The 19315-nt window shown below is 39.9% G+C and overlaps 1 protein-coding gene across 3 annotated transcripts in view; it reads right to left on the reverse strand.

The window, feature by feature from the left end:
- LOC109137315 (arf-GAP with coiled-coil, ANK repeat and PH domain-containing protein 2) overlaps positions 1–19315 on the reverse strand; it is a 47995-nt gene that overhangs the window by 19334 nt on the left and 9346 nt on the right. For all 3 annotated transcript variants that reach the window (XM_019255001.2, XM_019255002.2, XM_027290006.1), the window contains exons 2-9: positions 14183–14240; positions 11797–11916; positions 11007–11060; positions 8626–8684; positions 7457–7640; positions 4444–4488; positions 4254–4349; positions 1–75 (exon numbers count right to left, since the gene is read on the reverse strand). In XM_019255001.2, the coding sequence (XP_019110546.1) occupies positions 1–75; positions 4254–4349; positions 4444–4488; positions 7457–7640; positions 8626–8684; positions 11007–11060; positions 11797–11916; positions 14183–14240 (691 nt within the window). The remainder of the gene's footprint in view (positions 76–4253; positions 4350–4443; positions 4489–7456; positions 7641–8625; positions 8685–11006; positions 11061–11796; positions 11917–14182; positions 14241–19315) is intronic.

Below are 19315 nucleotides of genomic sequence, written 5' to 3' on the forward strand. Positions count from 1 at the left end.
CTTTTGCTGGATGGTGGAGTGTTTCTGCTCCATGTCTCTCTTCTCTTTGGCAGCATCCACCACCAGCTGGTCCAACTGCAAGAGACAGAACAATTGATTAGTCAAGCTTACCGAACCACCTGGTCACACGTATTTAAGTCAAAATAGCACACACAAACATTGAAGACACATAAAATACCTTTTAAAACATTAATTCTTATTCGGGGCGAAACATGAGCCTGTCACATTGTTTCTTTTGATTTTTAAAAAAAAGTATCTTGAAAAACAAGTAGACAAGACTTCTTTTAACTGCACTTGAAAGGTGTACGTAGGCATATACGCATGATGCCCCCCCCCCCCATCTTCAAAGCATAAAATGATTCCAGCGGCAACTTTTCCACAGGCCACATCGAGACAACACAGGCCTTCTCCTCTAAACAAAATGAACCGTGCTACGGAGGGTTTGTCATGTGTGAAATTGGATGGGGGATGATTGATTCTCCTCATCCCCGCAAGTAACCATCGCATGTTGCGAGGGGAAAACAAAGGATCTTTTGAGCAGAGAAGAAAGCAAAGAAAGAAAAAGAAAAAAGAAAGATACTTGAATGAAGTGCTGCAGGTCATAGGGTGATACTGAAAATGTGCCAGTTTGCCTTACAGCAGTCAAACTCTGTTCTGCGCCTGTTGATAGTCTGCTGCCACGATGTGACCTAAATCAGCATGTCTCCAGCCTCAAACACAAAAGGATCAGTATCTGATTATAGGTCAGTGAAATACACGTGAATAAGCTGTGAGCAGGGTTCAAAGCCTCAGTTGATGTATAGATTTAATATTTTACAACAGAACAGACTGCCTTAAATCACACATGATAACCTGTTTCTCTTCTTTACACTTGTTTTATAAATCTAAAACTATCATCAGATAAAAAAACATCAAATTTAGATTTATTTATCAGTCTCTTTGTGGCACTCTTGATATATTATATGCCTCAAAAGCCTTGATTCTCTTTAACATTAAGAATTGTAGTAGTAGTTTATGCAGTAGATAGTTCACATCAAACATGTGTGGCCAAAGAAAAGGAGAAAAGAAAAAGATAAACATGAGTGTTCTGTTTATACAGATCATCCATGTTCATTGTCTTATTTTTAACATTCGTGGTAGCTCTACAAATTACTGTAACCATTTCAAGCTAACTAGTAATTCATACTAATGGTTTACAGAGAAGCAGAGAGGAACAAGGTGGAACCAACATTTTATTTTCTTTCAGAAGTTTTGTTTTGTAGCTTTTAACAGCAAAGACTGAGCAAAATAACATTCAACGTTTTCTCTGCTTAATTCACTGTACTTTCTTTGACAAAATATATTCATTTTTAAGAAAATATGAAAAAAATGCTGCTATATGATGATTTTGGCGAGGCCGCATTTAAGGAAGCGGAGTCCTTTGTTTTGTTTAGAAAGGAAATGGGTGGACGGCAGAGCGGCAGACTGATAACATCAGATGGGAAATGTTTTCCCGTCTCTCTCCATAACTAGCCCAGTCCAGTCCATGCCATCTACCTTTTTTATCTGTATCTGCAAATTCAGGCATGTGCGTGTTTGTGTGTGTGGCATACGTTATGATAGTGACTTCAACATCTTATCCATCTTATCTTTCTTACTATGCAGCCCACACTGACAATATCAGCAGAGACAATGTTTCATTCTGTTTGTGTTTGAACCATGTGAAGCATTCTGGTCACTCGCCCTTCTGCTCAGATCTGTCCTAACATGCAACTGTGACTATAAGCTGCATGATTCATGGAAAATGTACAAAACATCCTATTGAATGAACATATTCACTCATCACATGTTGAACCCTGAGGCTTTGTGTCATAGAAAGATGCAATCAGCAGAATATTTTATATTTGGATACAGTTATAAGGGTGAAAAAAGTGTCATGAATCATCAACACGTTGTGGAAGAAAATGGAACGGCAGCAATCTTATATGTTTAACAATATATATTTAATAAGTGTCTTCTCACCCCTTTCTATATCTCTTACTGAACCTTTGAATATATCAGCTCAGTAACTCATTCAGAAACAACCGCAGGAGCGTTACTTTAACAGTTCCTCGGTTTTCTGCAGCTATTGCGTGTAACCCATCTTTCTCTTCATTTTGGTTCCTAGAAGTTGTAATTTCCTGTTCCCAAAAAAAAAAAACAACACTGGCAGCAATATAAACGCTTGTGTGTCCTATAATGCAGTGGACGTTTGTTAACCTCCTACTTCTCTGATAAATAAAGACCAAAATGTACTGGCAATAAATATATAATAACCCTTGACTCCCTTTTCATTGGTTACAGGCATCGAGTCACATTATCAGACCTGTTGACAGCTTCTCCACATCTCCCTGCATAGCCTCTCCACCTTCTTCAGCTTCATGATGGAGAAGAAAAAAAAAGAAATAATCCACAATCCTCTTGTCACTGCTCCCCACTGCTCTGCCTCTGATCTTCCTCTCCTTTCAGTTTTGCACTGTTCCAAATTCAGTGCGACAGGCTTGCAATCCTCACAACGCAGTTAAACTTCAGTTGTGCATCGGCTTGAAACCAACACTCCTCTGTTTTTTTCTAAAAAAAAAAAAAAAAAAGTATTTTGCAATTCTCTCCCTTTCTTAGAAGTCTTTTGAGTTTGGAGGGCTTTACAGTCCATGCCTTTCCATTCTACTTTAATCACTTTTTTGCTTTGAGAAGATTACATTCTGCCTCTTATCCCTTCCTAAAATCTTCTTTCCAAAGTGGGTCCTGCTTTGCCCCCGTTTCTTTCCCAGCACTCGTTGGTCCTTTCTTGATAGTACTGTCAGATGGTTCCAACTTCAGGGCATGGGGGTTAGAAACCACAATCCTGAAACACCATCGGCTCTTCAGATCTGGCTCTTTAGATTTTTTTTCTGTTTCCCAAAATTAAAAAATAAATAAAACAAAAGCTCCTTTAGCTCCTTTTTGCCATTTCTTGCTGACAAACACCAGAAAAAGCTATGTTTCTCTCTTCAGTTTAACTTTCCTGTACGCGCCTTTCCACCTCCCCGCTCCATGGCTGGACTCTTTTCATCTTTGGTCTTGCACCAAATTTTGAGAAATATCGTCCTCTCAGTCAGCTCTTCTCCTGCTCCAGCCTCAGAGTTTATGTTCCACAACCTTAAGCATCAATCTTGGGTTTCTTTGCCATGTTCACTCAGCTGAGTCTCAACCCTATGAGTCTGACTGTGGGAAAACCCTTTTCCAGCCCTTTGGCTGCTTTCTTCCTCATTCCTACTCAATATAACAGCAGCTCCACTGTGATAATCATCTTAAAGTCACATTCGGGCCGTCCTCTTGCTCAGAGGGAAGGCTCTGTTTATAAGAGGATGCACACAAATACACACAGAGCTGGACTGGGACGAAAAGATGGCAGTGGACACACAGACACACACAGGGTGAAGAGAGAGGTCGTCTGGAGGTGAAGGCAGAAGGTCAAAGTGCTGTTGTAGTGCTCCCAAATGATGCCAGAGTGAACTGAGAAACTTACATTTCAGAGTGATCACCTGAAACACTCTCAAGCTCTAAATGAGCCGCTGAACAGGAACGCTGTCTAGGTAATCAAACAATATTGTCCTCATCTACATAATAAGTGTTTACCCATAACGGTGCAGTGGTATGTAAACATTTCTTCCACTACTCTGCTCAAAATAGATTCATGTTTGCTTATGTTGCAAGAGTTTATACTGTATGTTCTAAAAACATTGGGAGTGTTGTCTATGACTAGATTAGTGTTTATTTCTAAGTATTAAATCAGAATTACAGGAAATATATTAAATATAAACCATCCAGTTTAATTTCTTAGCTGACAAGGTTAAGGCAGAGTTCAATTCCTTATGACAACAAACCAATGTAATAAAATCTGTAACATATTTCTGGATAATTTATTAAAATGACATGATTACATGAACAAAACATAAGTGATGTAACAATGTTGACTGAGTAATATTGAATAAGAAAGATCATATTTTTGAAATACAAATAACAAACCCCTTATGATGTAATAAGGACTGTAAAGTTTTACATAACAATTTAAGTGGATTTTTGTTTTTCTCCCAGGTTTCAGAGACTTAAAGCCAAGTGTTTAATTACTGCGGCTATTTCCTCGGAGTAAACAGAGCACTGAGTAACTGCTGCTGAAGCTTTGTGTTTAGGTGATTCACAAACATGCTGATGTAACGCAGCTTTTGCATTGCAGTGTGTACTGTACACTGTACCTGTCCTCCGAGCAGTTTCATTAGAGGTTGTAGTTCACTAAAGAGGTCGTATCCTTGGTGGAAGAAGGTCAAGTGGGCGTACATGAAGGACAACATCTGCAAAGAAGACACTTATTATGTCAAGCACAACACATACCATCTTAAGGCATCGGGCTGTCACATACATGATACGTAAGAAAAAGACACTTACTGATTTCAGGATTTCCGATCTTCTCTTGGATTGTAGCACGTTGATCTGTAATGAACGACAACAAAACTGTGAGGTATGAAGGGTAATACTACAGTGACAATACCTGAGAGAGAGAAGGTGACAGATGGGGAGAGGAGAGAGACAAAAAAAAGAAAGGAAATGAGGTAAGATGCTGGAGAACTAAGGACAAGAACTTTTCAAAGAAAAAGGCAAATGTAAAAAAGCAGAGCCATGAAATGAGGTGAACTGAAGTAGAAAAAAAAAACACATCAGTAGTGAGTAGTGTTACTGTTCCTAGTACCGCCACCAGGGGGTGCTCAATGTCTCATGTTCACCCCAAGAATGCTGTTGTAGCCTGTCTCACCTATTCTCTACTCTGTCCTGCTGCATTCATTGTAGCCTCTCTCTGTGTTTGTGTGTGTTCAGCAAATTCTTTTTCATTTTCAGCTAATTACCAATGTGCTGCCTTGGCCAGGCAGGTTATCTTAGATTTATGTTGCAAAGTAGGGATAAGGATGCCAGCTTGTTTCATTATGACTGACAGGAACTAACTGGACTGTGTGACAGTAGAGTCACTGGGCGTGGTAGATACAGTAGATAGACTATAGAAGAGCGGGCTGCTTCTCAATGAATCTCAACACTCTGCCTAATGCTTATGGATTATCCTACTGGGTCCAATAGTTTTTCTTTTTTGTGGTCATAAAAGCAGGGACACCACTAAAAGAAGTTCAAAACTTTCTTGTGGCCACCAATATTTTTTGGATACAGTTTGTAAGTCTCTTTTCCTTGCCAACACTAGCCACAATATACACAGATGTACTGTAACTCCCACCCAGGGAAGGAAGTTTATTTTCTGCTTCCTAGCCACAGTAGCTGGTGCATCACAACTTTTACAAGCCCCCCCCACTCTTCTAGTGATTACAGTAACACCTCCACCACAAGCAGAGTTAATTTGCATTTGGTTTTTAATTGGTTGGTAAATTGTGGTACTTGTAAGTCTATAACAACATAAGGTTTGAGCAAGAAGTTAATAAGAGCTAACTGTACTTCTGTTTTTCTATGGCGTGTGTATATACATATTAGATGTTTTGTATGTTGGCCCAACTGAAGTCAGATGGCTGTTTTACGGTGCAATGTTTCATGTTTTAATCTGATTACATTTACACATTGTTTTTTCTAGGCTTGACCAACAGTCAATAAAGCAAACCCGAAGTTTAAAGTTCGGCATTTTATGATCCGGCTCTACGTGGCGCAGCAGAGTAAAAGAGACATGCTCCATTCTTAAACATGAATGCAAGTCTGGCCTACAACCTCTCTCGTATATTTTACTCTGCCTCTACCATCTTGCATGTCACTGTAAACTGTGCACTGTATAATTAAGCCAAAAAAAAGCCACAAAAACAATCTAAAAAGAACAAAAAAAAATGAAGCTGAATCTTGTCTCAAGTGTTTCCTACAAGCACAGCTGCAGAAGATAGCAGCATTTTAAAAGTGCTGACGGAGCCGCACAAATGTGACACTTTAAAGGAGACCATTTAAATCAGCTGTGCTGGCTGCTGGGCTTATAGATTTCCTATAAAGAGACTAACAGGCAAGATAAAAACTCAACTAATTTCTCAGCCAGGCTTCATTTTATGAGAGAGTCATTATGCAGTAGGCCACTGGAGCTGACTGCCAAACCTGCTTTTGGGTTGTTTTTTTTCTCCCTCCAAAATCTAATTTCAGAGCAGACTGTGCCCATACAGCGTTGTCTGTTCCTTTGGACTAAGATTCAATAACAGGGCTGGCAGCTGCCTTATCAGAAAACATGAAGCATTCATCTGCGCTGCTGTTAGCCAAGAAAAGAGACCAGCTGATGTATTCAATGATACATGATATAATAAAAAGGTCAGAGCACCAGCCATCTGGGTGGCTTTGGCAGAAAGCAGACAGATCTAAACAGATTGACAAATATAAGTACAAAGACAAGGAGCATAAGTTTGCTTAATGTTTCGTTTCACATGTTGAATATAACGGAGCAGCATTCAAGTATTATTAGACCTGAGGTTTTGAGTTTACTGAAATTTAAACTCATGTACTTCCTGCTGCTGCTTTCTTCCTCTTCTGCTTGTTCTCAAACCATTTTGCCTAAAAATATGGTGCTTCATTAAAACATGACGGCTCAAATGATTGCACAAGAACATCATTTTGTTACTTACTGTAACTTTCTATACACTCTCTGTTGGCATGTTATCAATTAATTAGTTAATTAATTAATTGGTTGCGTATTCCACCAAATGAGGAAGAAATCCCTTTAAAAGAAAATAAACTATCAAACAGTTTATTAACCGATTGATTCACACGCATTTAGATGTGGTATGCTACCATGTGCTATCACATCACTAGTTAGGCCAATAAATAGTTAAAAACTACTTCTTTTTCTAGTCCTGTTGACGGTGCTACATCTAATTAAACTGCTGCTGCTATGTGGTCCTGCTGGAGCATCTGTTATTACTCATTTTGAGCCACATTCAAACAATGTGGTAGACTGTAACATGGCAGGTAGATTAGCTCCACTTTGGATGTAACAGAATCAAATACAGCTGCTGTTCATTTTTCTATGTACCACATCAGCATTGTTTCAACCTGACTCAGCATATTAAAGTTCCATACCCAAATCCACGTTGGCTGGAGTGCACAGAGAAGTATCCGACATGATGGCCTGTGGTTGAGTTTTTTTTCCTCTGTTAAAGGCTGCATGTCAGCAATCTATTGCTTTATATATAGTTCTGTGTAGAGAACTTTAGAAGACCTCATGTATTGTTTCAAAATGTCAACTAAAGTGAGGCTCAACAAAGGCATTCAATGATTACAGCATTTACTATAGTAATGCTGACATTTTTCTATCATATTTCATATTAGGTAATAAGTTGTCGTCTTCTGTGCGAGACACTACTAACAAACTGACTTCTCTTTTGTCCATTATCTGTCACAAAGTACGCTACAATTTAAATCCGTGAGTGAGTTCCTGTACCTGTAAAACATAGTCAAGTACGATGTGTCGGAAGCACTTGCGCGTGGCAGTGAGGATGTTGGTGGCCTCCTCCACCTCATGCTGCTTGTTGCGGGGAGCCTGGGCATTCTTGATCAGCGCCGCCTCCTTTTCCTCACTCACTTTGTCAAATTGCTTCTTGGCTTCTTTGAACTTGCGCAGGTCACTAACAAAGGAAGGGAGGGAAGTAGAGTGTTATAGAGACAGATACATTCAGCTCAGTGTTTGAACTAGACTGAAAAACCCTTAGATGGAGTCACAAATGCATACAAAGCAGTACAACAGTATTTTTACATATTATAGGGATAACGCCTGACAGATTTGACTCCAAGGTCAAAAGATATATGCCCTCTTTTGTCAACAACCTTGTGAGGGAAAAGGTTGAATGTTAAAGGAAGTTATTGGTGGACATGAAGCAAAAAAAGTATGATCAGGCAACAGGAAGACACAGGGGTTAAATGTGATTGCATAGATCTTGGTCAGCTAAAATCCAAGAAGGTCAAAACAAAGACAATAATTTTCTAAGACTATCTGATGCAGGTCTTGTGCTATGTCAGTTTAAATGCATTGTACTTGTACTTGAGGAGGAAATAAGGAATTAGTGCACAAACTCTGCAAGCCCATGTTTCTGTGTTGGTGCGTTTGGTCTAAGTGAGATTAATATTCCCCTATTAAGTGCCGCAAGGTAGTGAGTAATTACGATGGAACAGCTCCTTCCCGGCTTTGCCGAAAAGCATTGTAGCCGCTAATGTGGTTGTTTAGCCATGGTGTGCGAAAGCTGCTAATCCTTATAATGAAATAAACCAGAAGGCCTCACTGTTCAGTGTACTTGTGCTTCCTGCACTTATACAAGCAGTGTGGAATTCAGTGCTGTATTAGGAGGTCTTAAAAAGAGAGGCTAGTATTCTTACATGCCCTGTCTGAATCTTCTGGCCATCAGATATAGGAAATCTTTCCAGCTTCTACTTTATGTTCAGAATTTTAAGAATAAGCTGTCTGTATTGAAAATCTATTACACTTTTCCTCCAGCGTGAATGAATGAATACAGACGCAAGCATGGATAAATGTAAATTCGTTGTCGCTTTTTCTCACAGAGAGATAACAATACTTGCTTGTTCAGACATAACCAGCTTTAGTCAATTAATACTTACTCTTTGACGAATGTTTGAAGCTGGGTCTTGATTGATCTCTGGGCCTGGTCGAATAATATCTGTGAAGAAAGAAAGAGAGTAAACACTCTGTTCTGTTTGGTAAAATCTCTCTAGTTAGTTAAACAATTTAATCCTGAACCATATCAAAGAAAAAAAAAAGCTATAACCTGATAAATGTCTTTACTTTTACAGGATGTTTTGCAAGTCAGCATTCAGCACCTCTGTTTAGGAGGATTTTGTTAACATCACAGGGTTCAATTAAGCAGCTAAATTTACTTAAACAAGCTTACTTTGTGAACTCCCCTCATAAACACGAGAAATGACGTGATGTGCTTACTCTACGGTAATGACTCATACCCTCATTAACCTGCATGCTTCCTTAAAAATGAGCTTCCACAGAAAAGACCCAAGACAATATGAGCAGTGTGGCTGGGAGACTCTTGCAGTGACAAACACAGATTGAGCACTGTGTTTGAGTGGATCATGTGCTGAAAGATCGCTGAGAGGCAAAAACCTATCTGGATAGTCAGCTGACGTGACCACAGTTTCCACTGTTGAGTCACAGTCTTAGGGGCCTAGACAAGGAAGCTAATAAGAAGAAATGGACAACCTGCAGATTTTTTGCCATACTAGTTAAAAAACCATACACACTACCTCCTTTAACATAGAGTTGTTAAAGTGTGGTTTAAAGGTGGTGACCTTTATTTTGCAAAAAATCAACTTGGATCCTTTTTTTATCAGTCGCTTCCCTTGACTGTGAATTACTGATAAAAGTTGTGGGGTGGGAGGCCTGAACTTTTTTAAGGTTCTAACAGGGAGAAGCTGAGATGAGATCAAAAAATATTTGAGAACCACTACTTGTAAGACAAGACAAATGAAATGTTTGTTCTGCCAATCTACTAATCAATTCATAAAATGAATAAATCTCAATAAAAGTGCCTTTAACTTATTTTAATCTAGGTGGCATTGGTGCTTGCAGAAGCAGCAATTGTGGCAATTACAGATGTACAAATTCGGTCTCTTTAACATGTAATAGTAGGTTAAAGTACAGGTGTCATTATCAATAATTTTGACTGGATCCAATTTAGGTATGTCCAGTGACAGGGGACTTAGGCTATTGTGCATTCTTGGAGTGCTATGAGTAGTCAAAATGTCTAAAAATCAGTCGAGGGCTGACTCACATCATTTTAGTGACGCACAGGTTACGTGGATCCACAACCACAAAGATCACACAGTTTTATTTATTAGTAGCAGTAATACCAGCTTGGTAATTTGTCCTGAAATGTGTCAGACAGTGTGATACTGGCTGTGAACTCAGTCTGAAAATTGTCATACAGGGCTAATAGAAACAAGACATGACTTTTACTATAGAATATAGTTTCATAATAAGAGGACAAACAGAAATGTGCAACTCCATCTCTAAATGTCAGCGCCTAGCAGGGACTGACAACCGAGGAGGGTAATGAGGGGGACAATGGGAAAGAACATCCATATAATCAGATCTGTCCTTCTAGGCTCTCTGGAGGGGTTGGTACGGGACAAGAGGATAAAAACCATGGATAAGGTGTCATGTTTATTTATTTTCCAGGATTTATTTGTTTGAAGTGGAGTGCATTAGATGCTGAAAAACCTGGAAGGCCGATAGAATACTTGTATTACTCAGAGTAAAGCCTAGAATGGTTCTTCTTGTAGTTCAGTCTGTCTCCAGGATGACAACCACATCGTAAAAAGTTGACCGTGACCATGTTTACCTCAGAAACGCATGATTTATTCCAACAAATAAACACTGCATAACATGGGAGTAGATTTTTTATGAGGCAGGGAAATCTCTCTATTCCATGAACTGACCACGGACAATGTGCTGGGGGCAGCACATAAGTATTTTGGGGTTTTTTGTGACAGGAACTCCCAAAGTTATGTTGACATTTAAGTAATGTATCAAGAAAAAAAGAATCATCTGTCCCAAAGGGTTTCCTTTTCCCCACTTTTTAAATGGAGGCCAGTGCTTGCTGAGCATGCAGGCACATTTTTATAGAAATGTGAAATCCCACCCGGAAGCTGCTTATTATAGCCGCTTTCCTCTCCTTCTGAATAACCCCACGGACGCAGCTAATATTTAAATGTCTTGCTCAAGGACACCGTAGCATTTCTGGTAATATTTCTTGTACGCTTTGTACAACCAGTGGCCATCCTCTCACAGACCATTTCCTCTGTCTCACAGTCTGCTGCGGTCCTTCCCAGCAGTAAATAACAACTCAGACAGTTAAAGAGCTGTTCCGGACCGTCAACCCAGCTGAGTTTTGTCATCACCCAGCTGTAAAGCAAAGGGGAAAAAAGACATAAGACAATGCATCCGGTTTCACATGACAGTGATAGCATACTGTGTGATAGTTGATCATCTCCTGCAGGCTCTCGGCAAACTTCGTGAGACTGGACTGTGGAGAGAAAAGAGACAGACAGAGAAAGAAGGTCACCATGTATTCTTCTTACAATAAAACACAAATAATCACTCAGGACAAACAATAAAAAACAAGCCTGTATTATTAAAAAGGTGTCATAAATAATAAAATGGGATCAAATGCAAATTTCTCCTGCATGCTAAATCACACACACAAACTCTTCTGTCAGATAGGTATGGCTGGACTGTCTGTCGTTTTGGAGACACAATAACAATTTGGAAAAGAATTCTTTTGGCTAGTTACTCCCTCCAAACACATGCAGTGGCTGAACTTCAAACCCAAGGGAGAGGCAATGAGCGAAATACACAAAGGCAGACAGGAAGCGCTTGCCTCGCTATGCAAAGTTCATAGGAGAAAACAAAACAAAACATCTGACCTCGGTAAGACCCAGTGGACACTACAAGGTTTCACTAGGCCTCATTTAAATTTAGATTTAATCTGGCAGTGTCATCAAGAAAACACTACGTACAAAGAGACAAGAAGGTAGTGCGTGCAAACAGAGAGGAAGTACAGCCCTCATTATATCTGGGAAAAAGGAAGAAGTCAGTAATGGTTATTAACACTGTACTGAATTTAACTCCAGTCATTAGTATTTTCTAAAGATATAACATTATAATATGTCAGAGTCCTGCTCCAACACACAAAACCCCATGCTGTAAATAGCACCAATGCTGGTGACCTTCTATGATTCATATCAAGGCAGGTTGTTTACCTCAATCACCTCATCCCTGGTGGACTGCTGGGCCAGCTCCCGGATACCATTAACAAACTGCTTGTTGGCTGCATTGTAGGCTTTTCCAGCATCAATCATCCCAATACACAACTTCACCAACTACAAAGAGGAACAGAAAGAAAGAGACAAATGCTTAGGGGGGTGAAGGGAAATTAGGAATTGCAGTAAAAGGCAGAGATGCAGGTCATTTCTTCAGGGCATTCTCTCTTATTAAAAATGAAGTTTGCAGCTTAAAATAGATTCGGAGATCATAGATTTGGTGGAACGTGGTGCTGCAGAGCCTGAATACCGAACGCTAAAAAGAAAGATGCTTATTCAGTTCCTTGGTAATTAACAACAGGCACTTTTTTTCCCTTCTGACTCATTGGGGGCAACGATAATTCCAGGTTATGTAAACTCACAACAAACGTTGGCCGTTCTCCATCCACTCCCACACAGGAGATGACACACAGCCTCAATGTGTCACTGCAGCCAAAGCTGCTAAATAACTCAACTAAAGATGTTAGTTTTGATGATCATCTTTTATCTAAATCATAATCCATATTTCCTCAATTTTGTTTGTTCTACTTCTCACAATTTTCAACCATGGCAAATTATTATAATAGCAGTAGTCAGGACTTTTGCTCTGTTCTATCTGGATATACATTGTGATGGTAGGTTAAATGACAAACAGCTGTCAGTATAGCTGTCAGCACCACAAACTACAGCTTACACAATAACCATACAGATGAATCAACACCTCTTTAAAACTGTTTCAGTTTGCGGTATTGGACTGCATTATCTTTAGCGTGGGTGCACCTAACAAACTAGCAATTGAGTTTATTTTTATGTATGCATTAGCTCAGTAATCTCAAGTAGTTGTTTCATTTTTATGATTTGTTTGTTTGCTTGTTATAATCTCTCAATAAAATGTAGTTAAGAAATCTTTTTAGGTGGGTATTTTCCTTTTTCCCTCTTTGATTAGTTTAAAATTTCAAAATAAAAAAGGAACTGTGAATATTGTGCAGGATGCTTTAATTTCAAAGAAATTGAACCACGGTTCACTCAAATCTGACCTCAACAACATCTGAAACTTCAGCTACAACACACCAGCTACAGCCTCCAGTCTGTTATGAAAACTAAGCAGATTTAAAATTAGCACATTCAAAAGTATCTGACAACATAGCTGTATATGTACATGTACTGGCAGGTAGAGTACTCAAAGAAAAAGCTGAACTCTGGTCTCTCTAGACCCTTGTCTCTCAACTCCACCCATAAACACACACACAAGCACTATCACAGCCTCGCTCACGCTCACGCACACAAACACACCCACTCCCCAGCAGATCCTTCCTCTGCAGACCAAGAGGGGAAATGAGGCCGGGGCTGAGTCACAGAGGTGGGGCGAGGAAGAGGGTGGTATTCTGTATTCTGTGAGACTGTAACAATGAACTGGGATCTTCCAAGCTCAAGTTCTTGCCCTCAGATAAAATACTCGCAGCTCGGCAGGGATCACTCGGAGGGAGGGATTAGTTTACCATCAAGGAGGGAAACAAGTAATGATTTGTGGTTTGTCTGGCAAGTTTATTAGTTTGGTCTAGTCAATCTGAGCTGAGAGAGAATGTAATGTAAACCAGCTACAGGAAAGAGAAGAATAAGAATTTATTGATATTAACAAACAGATGTTACTTAGATAGGCAGCACAACAAAAAGAAGCCAAAGAAGGGCTTAGTAGGGCAATCTAGATTAGTATTTATATTCAGCTATATATATATATACGCTAAAAACAATAATTGTGATAATCTCTCATTGTGTAATTCTATCACAGTTTGGGCCATAAAAAGAATAAACCATATGGTGTGTTATGGCACCCAAAATGTTTCCATCCGCCGGTCATGACCAGAATAGATTCCAACTGTCGCTGTTTTTATGATTTTGAAAAAACAAAATGTGAAATCAGAATTACAGGCCTCTTGGCTCACAGAGTGAATAAATCAGGCACAGGTAAAGCACCATTTGGGTGGCAGCAAGTGTTAATTTCACACTGTGTTGGCAATGAACAGAGATGTGATCTGCTCCAACTCGAGTGAGTCATGACTTTTAGGAATTGACACTCATTACACAGTGATTCTACAAGTAACTTATTGTGCAATGGGTGTCGTCTACTTTTGAAACACATACACACCCACATATTTCATTAAAGTGCAACCCAGGTGCAAAGTCTATATTAGACTGTTATTCAAAGGCAATCTGCCAGGGGACATACTGGGGACAGGGCCAGAGACAAACCTGCAACTTTCCACTTACAGGAGGGCCTCCGAAGCTGCCAGTTCACACAGTAGAACAAATGAACAATTAAGCAATGTTTTCCATGGGTGGTACTCACTTTGTCGAGTTTGGATTCCAACTCACACACATCCCCCTCCACTTCCTCTATGGTGGCTCTGTGGGGAAAGAAAAGAAACATTTGAAATCAATTGTTACCGTGACTCAATACTACCAACTTCACGGAGAGCCACTGAGAGGCATTGAAGACGACTGAGATTATGAAACATAAAAAGGCCCACCCTTATCCAAACAACATCTGTTTCTCCCTCCCACTGTGCCTATTAGGTTAACAACTTTGCCACATTATTACCATTTTCCATCTGTCCAACAGCCACTGTACAGAGACTAATACACCAGGAACATTTTAAAATGACAATACTCTATTTTGACCAGTAGAGAAACAAACAGCACACACATAAACGCAGCGCAGCTACCACTGACATTACAGTTTTATTACATTACCAGATTTCTCTGATCTTGTGCTATAATTATAGGGCAAATATTTGTCTGACTGTTGCAGCTTATATCAACATTTTGACCATTTTTAAAAACACAGGAAGCACTTCATGTTAAATTTCCTAAAACACACCCATACTGTACAATTATAGCCTCTGAAAAATACAATTGTAATTCATGTTATACTTCTACAGTCCTGACACAAGCACATGCAGTAACACGCACCATTAGACACAGCCAAACTGAGAGCTGCCATTTTGGGTAATACCGCAGCGCTGGAGTCAGGTCTGGCATACTGCCCTTCAAAACGTGACGAAGCACAGCTTGGTTCTCCACAGGATCAACAGCCCACGAGCGTGAAAGTGCCACGACAGACAGGCGGGGAGGAGTAACTCAAAGATCTCATTCCAGCACAGGCTTGATGAATTAATCGCTTACTTGCTTGTGATAATAATCTGTACAGTTAAACATGTTACTGTGACCTTACTCCAGTGTAGGACAGGTACATACACACCTGATAAGTGCCTCTACTGTAGTAGAGGTAAAACACAATAAACAAGATCAGTGCAACCACCACTGGTGATACTTTCATACTTTATTTGACTCAATGATACATCAACAGGAAAAATTCAGGTGCACCTAATAATTACAACCGTTGGTGTTCATCAGCCTGGTAAGTGCTGTCCATTCTTTATGTTGGCAACTTCAGCCACATTAAGGTGTATCTGTGCTGACTCCCAACCTTACAAAGTTAAAAATACTAGGTTAGGTTCATAAAGCTGATGTTACAGTCAGTGATCATTGATCTATTACAGAAAAAAACAAAGCAGTAAAAGACAACCATTTTAAGATTAACCCAACGACGGAGCCAGAGAAGAAAATGTTTGTTGGACTTTGTTCATGTACTATAATAAAAACTGAATATATGTGCTTTTCAGTGATGATGTCTTATATTATCAGTCATGTCCTACTGCGACAGTTGAGCTCTCAAGTCAACTTTACTCTCTACACAATGGGAAGACTAGAAATGCTTTAAACCTACTGATGCAGTTGGATCACTATGTCTCTTTCTATTCATTTGCTGTAAATGGGTTCTTCTTAATCTAGATTCCAGGCTAATTATTCTGCTGCCCTCAGTGTTAATCCCTGGAGATAAGAACATTAATTTAATGTGTGCTTTAATGTAAATGTCATCATTTCCATTCAAGGGAAAACTCACAAGATATCGTGAAGCACTGTGAGTGTGAGACTGTGCGTGCGTTGTGTGTCAGTTTGAGCAAAAGGATTAAGAGTGACAGCAGCGGGCAGCAGTCCCAAAACCCCCTCCAGCTGTTTGTTAAACCTGATGGTGTCAGACTGGTAGCTGCCAACATCTGGTCACTGTCAGGGGAAAAACAAGAGGAAGCAAGAGCAAGCAGAGTACTTTCAACCAAGAGATGGTGGGATCAAGGACTCCTGCATACAAATACAATATTATCTGTACTGTGCGCTTTTGCACTATATAGATCATTCACCCATTCATACACTGACTGAACTGGCTGCCATATGCAAGGCACCAACTACTCATCAGTTTGGGAGCTAATCATTAATGAACGAGCTGCTCTTGGGGTAGTAAACCATTGCCTGTGGTCAGCGTATGGCAATCCACTGCTACAATGCTGTGTAAATAATATGCAGTTAGCCTACTTCGAAAAGTCTTGCTGGGTTTAAATACGCACAGTATAGTGAATGGATAAACGCCCTTCTTCAACAGATTCTTGCTGGAGGGACTGATGACACTTGTTGCCATGGCAGATACTGACACATCAGTGGGCCGAGCGGAGATTATGAGCATTCAGTTTCGTCTGTGTTGGCTGCCTCATTTTCATCAGGACTCAGTCCAAACAGGGGCAGAGGCCTTTTCCTATAATATATATATTTTCCTATATATAATTTCCACCACTTGCAGTCTCCATTGAGTACCTCCTTTTTGTGTGTGGAAGAGGTGAGCAGTAAGGTTGTCAGTGCAGGTAACAGATTCATAAGACCAAAGAAACTGTGTGTCTGCTGTTTCCCAACTGCTGGAAAAGTGAACGGGTTTTTAAGTTGTCATGCTGAAGATGATGTGAGGCAGTTTCACAAAGTGTTGCCCGTTGAGGGGTGTTCACTTAACCATTCATACGCATTCACACACTGATGGCACAGCCTTCGGGGGCAATTTGGGGTTCAGTATCTTGCCCAAGGACACTTCAACATGCAGACCGGAGGAGCCGGGGATCAAACCGCCAATCATCTGATTAGTGGACGACCCGCTCTGCCTCTGAGCCACAGATATATAAATATACTTTGATACCTATTGGTGACAAACCAGTATCGGGTTGCATGAAAATGGCCTCAATGCTACCTGGAATCTGCCCTTCTTAAGTCAATGACTAAGACACTAAGCCCATCTACCTTCAGTAATGGTGCTCCAATGCCGAACCTGAGCTAAAACCTAGCTGGTTGGTTAATTCTTGCCATGGTTGAGATGGATCGGGGATGTTCAGTTGCTGGCCATGGCACCAAGAGACGGAAACATCCTGGTGCTGTAGCTAAGAATAAATTAATCAAAAAGGCATGCACAGACAGAAACAGGATGCGAAAAACTAAACAGAAACTGACATGAGCTAAGTTCGGCCTAATATGTTCCATGCCAGTCCCTTTGGTACTAAACATACACTGCGTACTGGTGGTGTATGGGAAAAGAAACTTCACTCATCTCATGTGCAATCCAAACTTGAACTGGTTTAATCAGTTTAATCATTACATCATGTGCTTTATGACTCAAAAAACCTAGAGTAAGAGGCTTGCAACATGTGAACAGTGTCACAGAGTTCATCACTGTAGTGTTCATTTTTATGAGATTTTGTTAACAAACCAAACATGAACTAAAGACTTAAGTAGACAAGGAGGGTGAAACAAGGTCAAAAGTAATAAAGAGCTTTCCCCTCTGACGGAGACATTCACGTTACAAAGCATGTTTGCTTTTGTCAGTTGTTACAGGCAAAGTCCATTTTTGATGAATCACCCAGAATCATGAGTGTTCTGCTGACAGGCTCGTGTGTCTGACTTCAAGAGGTTTTGGCCTATTCTTTTATTTTTCTATATTTATACGCTGGGCATTTTGCTGGTACAAATTAAATGAGTACAACAGTGGTGAGTACAAACTCCTTGGCTCACCAACATTACCAGCAACCCTAGAGGAGGGCCAAAGCATTCACAGAGCACCATGTCTCAGATTAGTGTTCGCTGAAAGACTTGGGTCTAATCTTAAGAAAAACCATGATGGAAATGGGTACTGTCACTGATAAAATCCACCAAAATAATACCTTTACTAATCATTCAAAAAAGCTCTCTGGGTGAGGAGCATAATTTAATTAGAAATGTATATATCTAAATACATGCAGTCAGTAATGCATGCTATTATTCAATCTCTCAACAACGTCTGTCACTTTGCCCTTCGTATTGACGTCATTTGCTCAGGTGTAGCTGCTCAGAGACAAACAACAGGACACCTTGAGTGGTTAGCTCTCAGATATGAATGTGTTTGACTCAGTGAATTTCTGGAAAATGCAAGGCAGACTCAGCTATCTTTCTCTGGAAAAATGATGCTTTGGAAAAAAAAAATTGCCTTGTAAATCGAATGCAATGATTTGTGAGCAAGCCCTACTACGCCAACAAGAAAATACAACTATTTCCTTCTAATCTCGTAACTTGAACCTGCAGGGTGAACTTGTGAAAGTGCTGACAGAGGATAAGAAAAGGAGGGGCCCTGGCAAAATGAAAATCTGGGATATTGCCTCACAGCTCTGACCTTGGAGCATGTCCAGCCTGAATCTGGATAATGAACAGGGGAAAAAAAACAAAAACATGAGAACGAAAGACACTAGCTTTTAACACACACACACACACACACACACACACACACACACACACACACACAGAGGAAAATAAGTGGTAATACAGACACTATAAAACATGGCACTCATACAAAACTACACTGCATTTACATAAATATGCAGTACAAATCATCTACACACAATATAAATATACAGGGTAAGAAGATGAGAGAATTCAGAGAAACACCGGCAGTCTTCTGCCTGCCAATTCAACTGATATTGATATACCAACTTAATTATCCCTGGCAGAGTTGTTGGTTTTAGTGAATGACCCTGAAATGGGGCCTCGAGGAATCTTGTAGGGTTGTAACGGTTCAACAAATTCATGATCCACATAGTACATTCTTCCACTTTAGGGTCAAAATACCTCTACCTTTCTCTACACTTATTTAGGAAGGTGGATTGTGAACCATCCAAGTCAATGAATAAAAGTGGCATTGCAGGGCCTACACCCAGGACTGCCTGAACAAAGAGCAAGTACAACTCCAGCAGAGCAATTTTCTTTAAGGCTTGAGTAGGTCAGACATTTATTATACCTATAGTACTGCTCGAATATTCGGGTATATGGCAGCCATGACAATAAAGAAACGCATAAACATAAAGTACGCAGATAACATATCTGCTAGTATGATCTAGCCAAGAGCCCAATGACCTTCTCAGGTTTTTAAACCAATAATTACTTAAGCTAAAGAAAAATAGAGGAATGTTTCCTCTACTTTTCTTTAGCTTAAATAATTTGTTTCCCAAAGCAGTTTGAAGTCACTTACTGCATGTTTGCTGACAGCAATGAGAAATCATCTTAATGTTCTTGTTCGGTG

Source organism: Larimichthys crocea, chromosome XVII, assembly GCF_000972845.2.
Source record: "Larimichthys crocea isolate SSNF chromosome XVII, L_crocea_2.0, whole genome shotgun sequence".
NCBI lineage: Eukaryota > Metazoa > Chordata > Actinopteri > Sciaenidae > Larimichthys > Larimichthys crocea.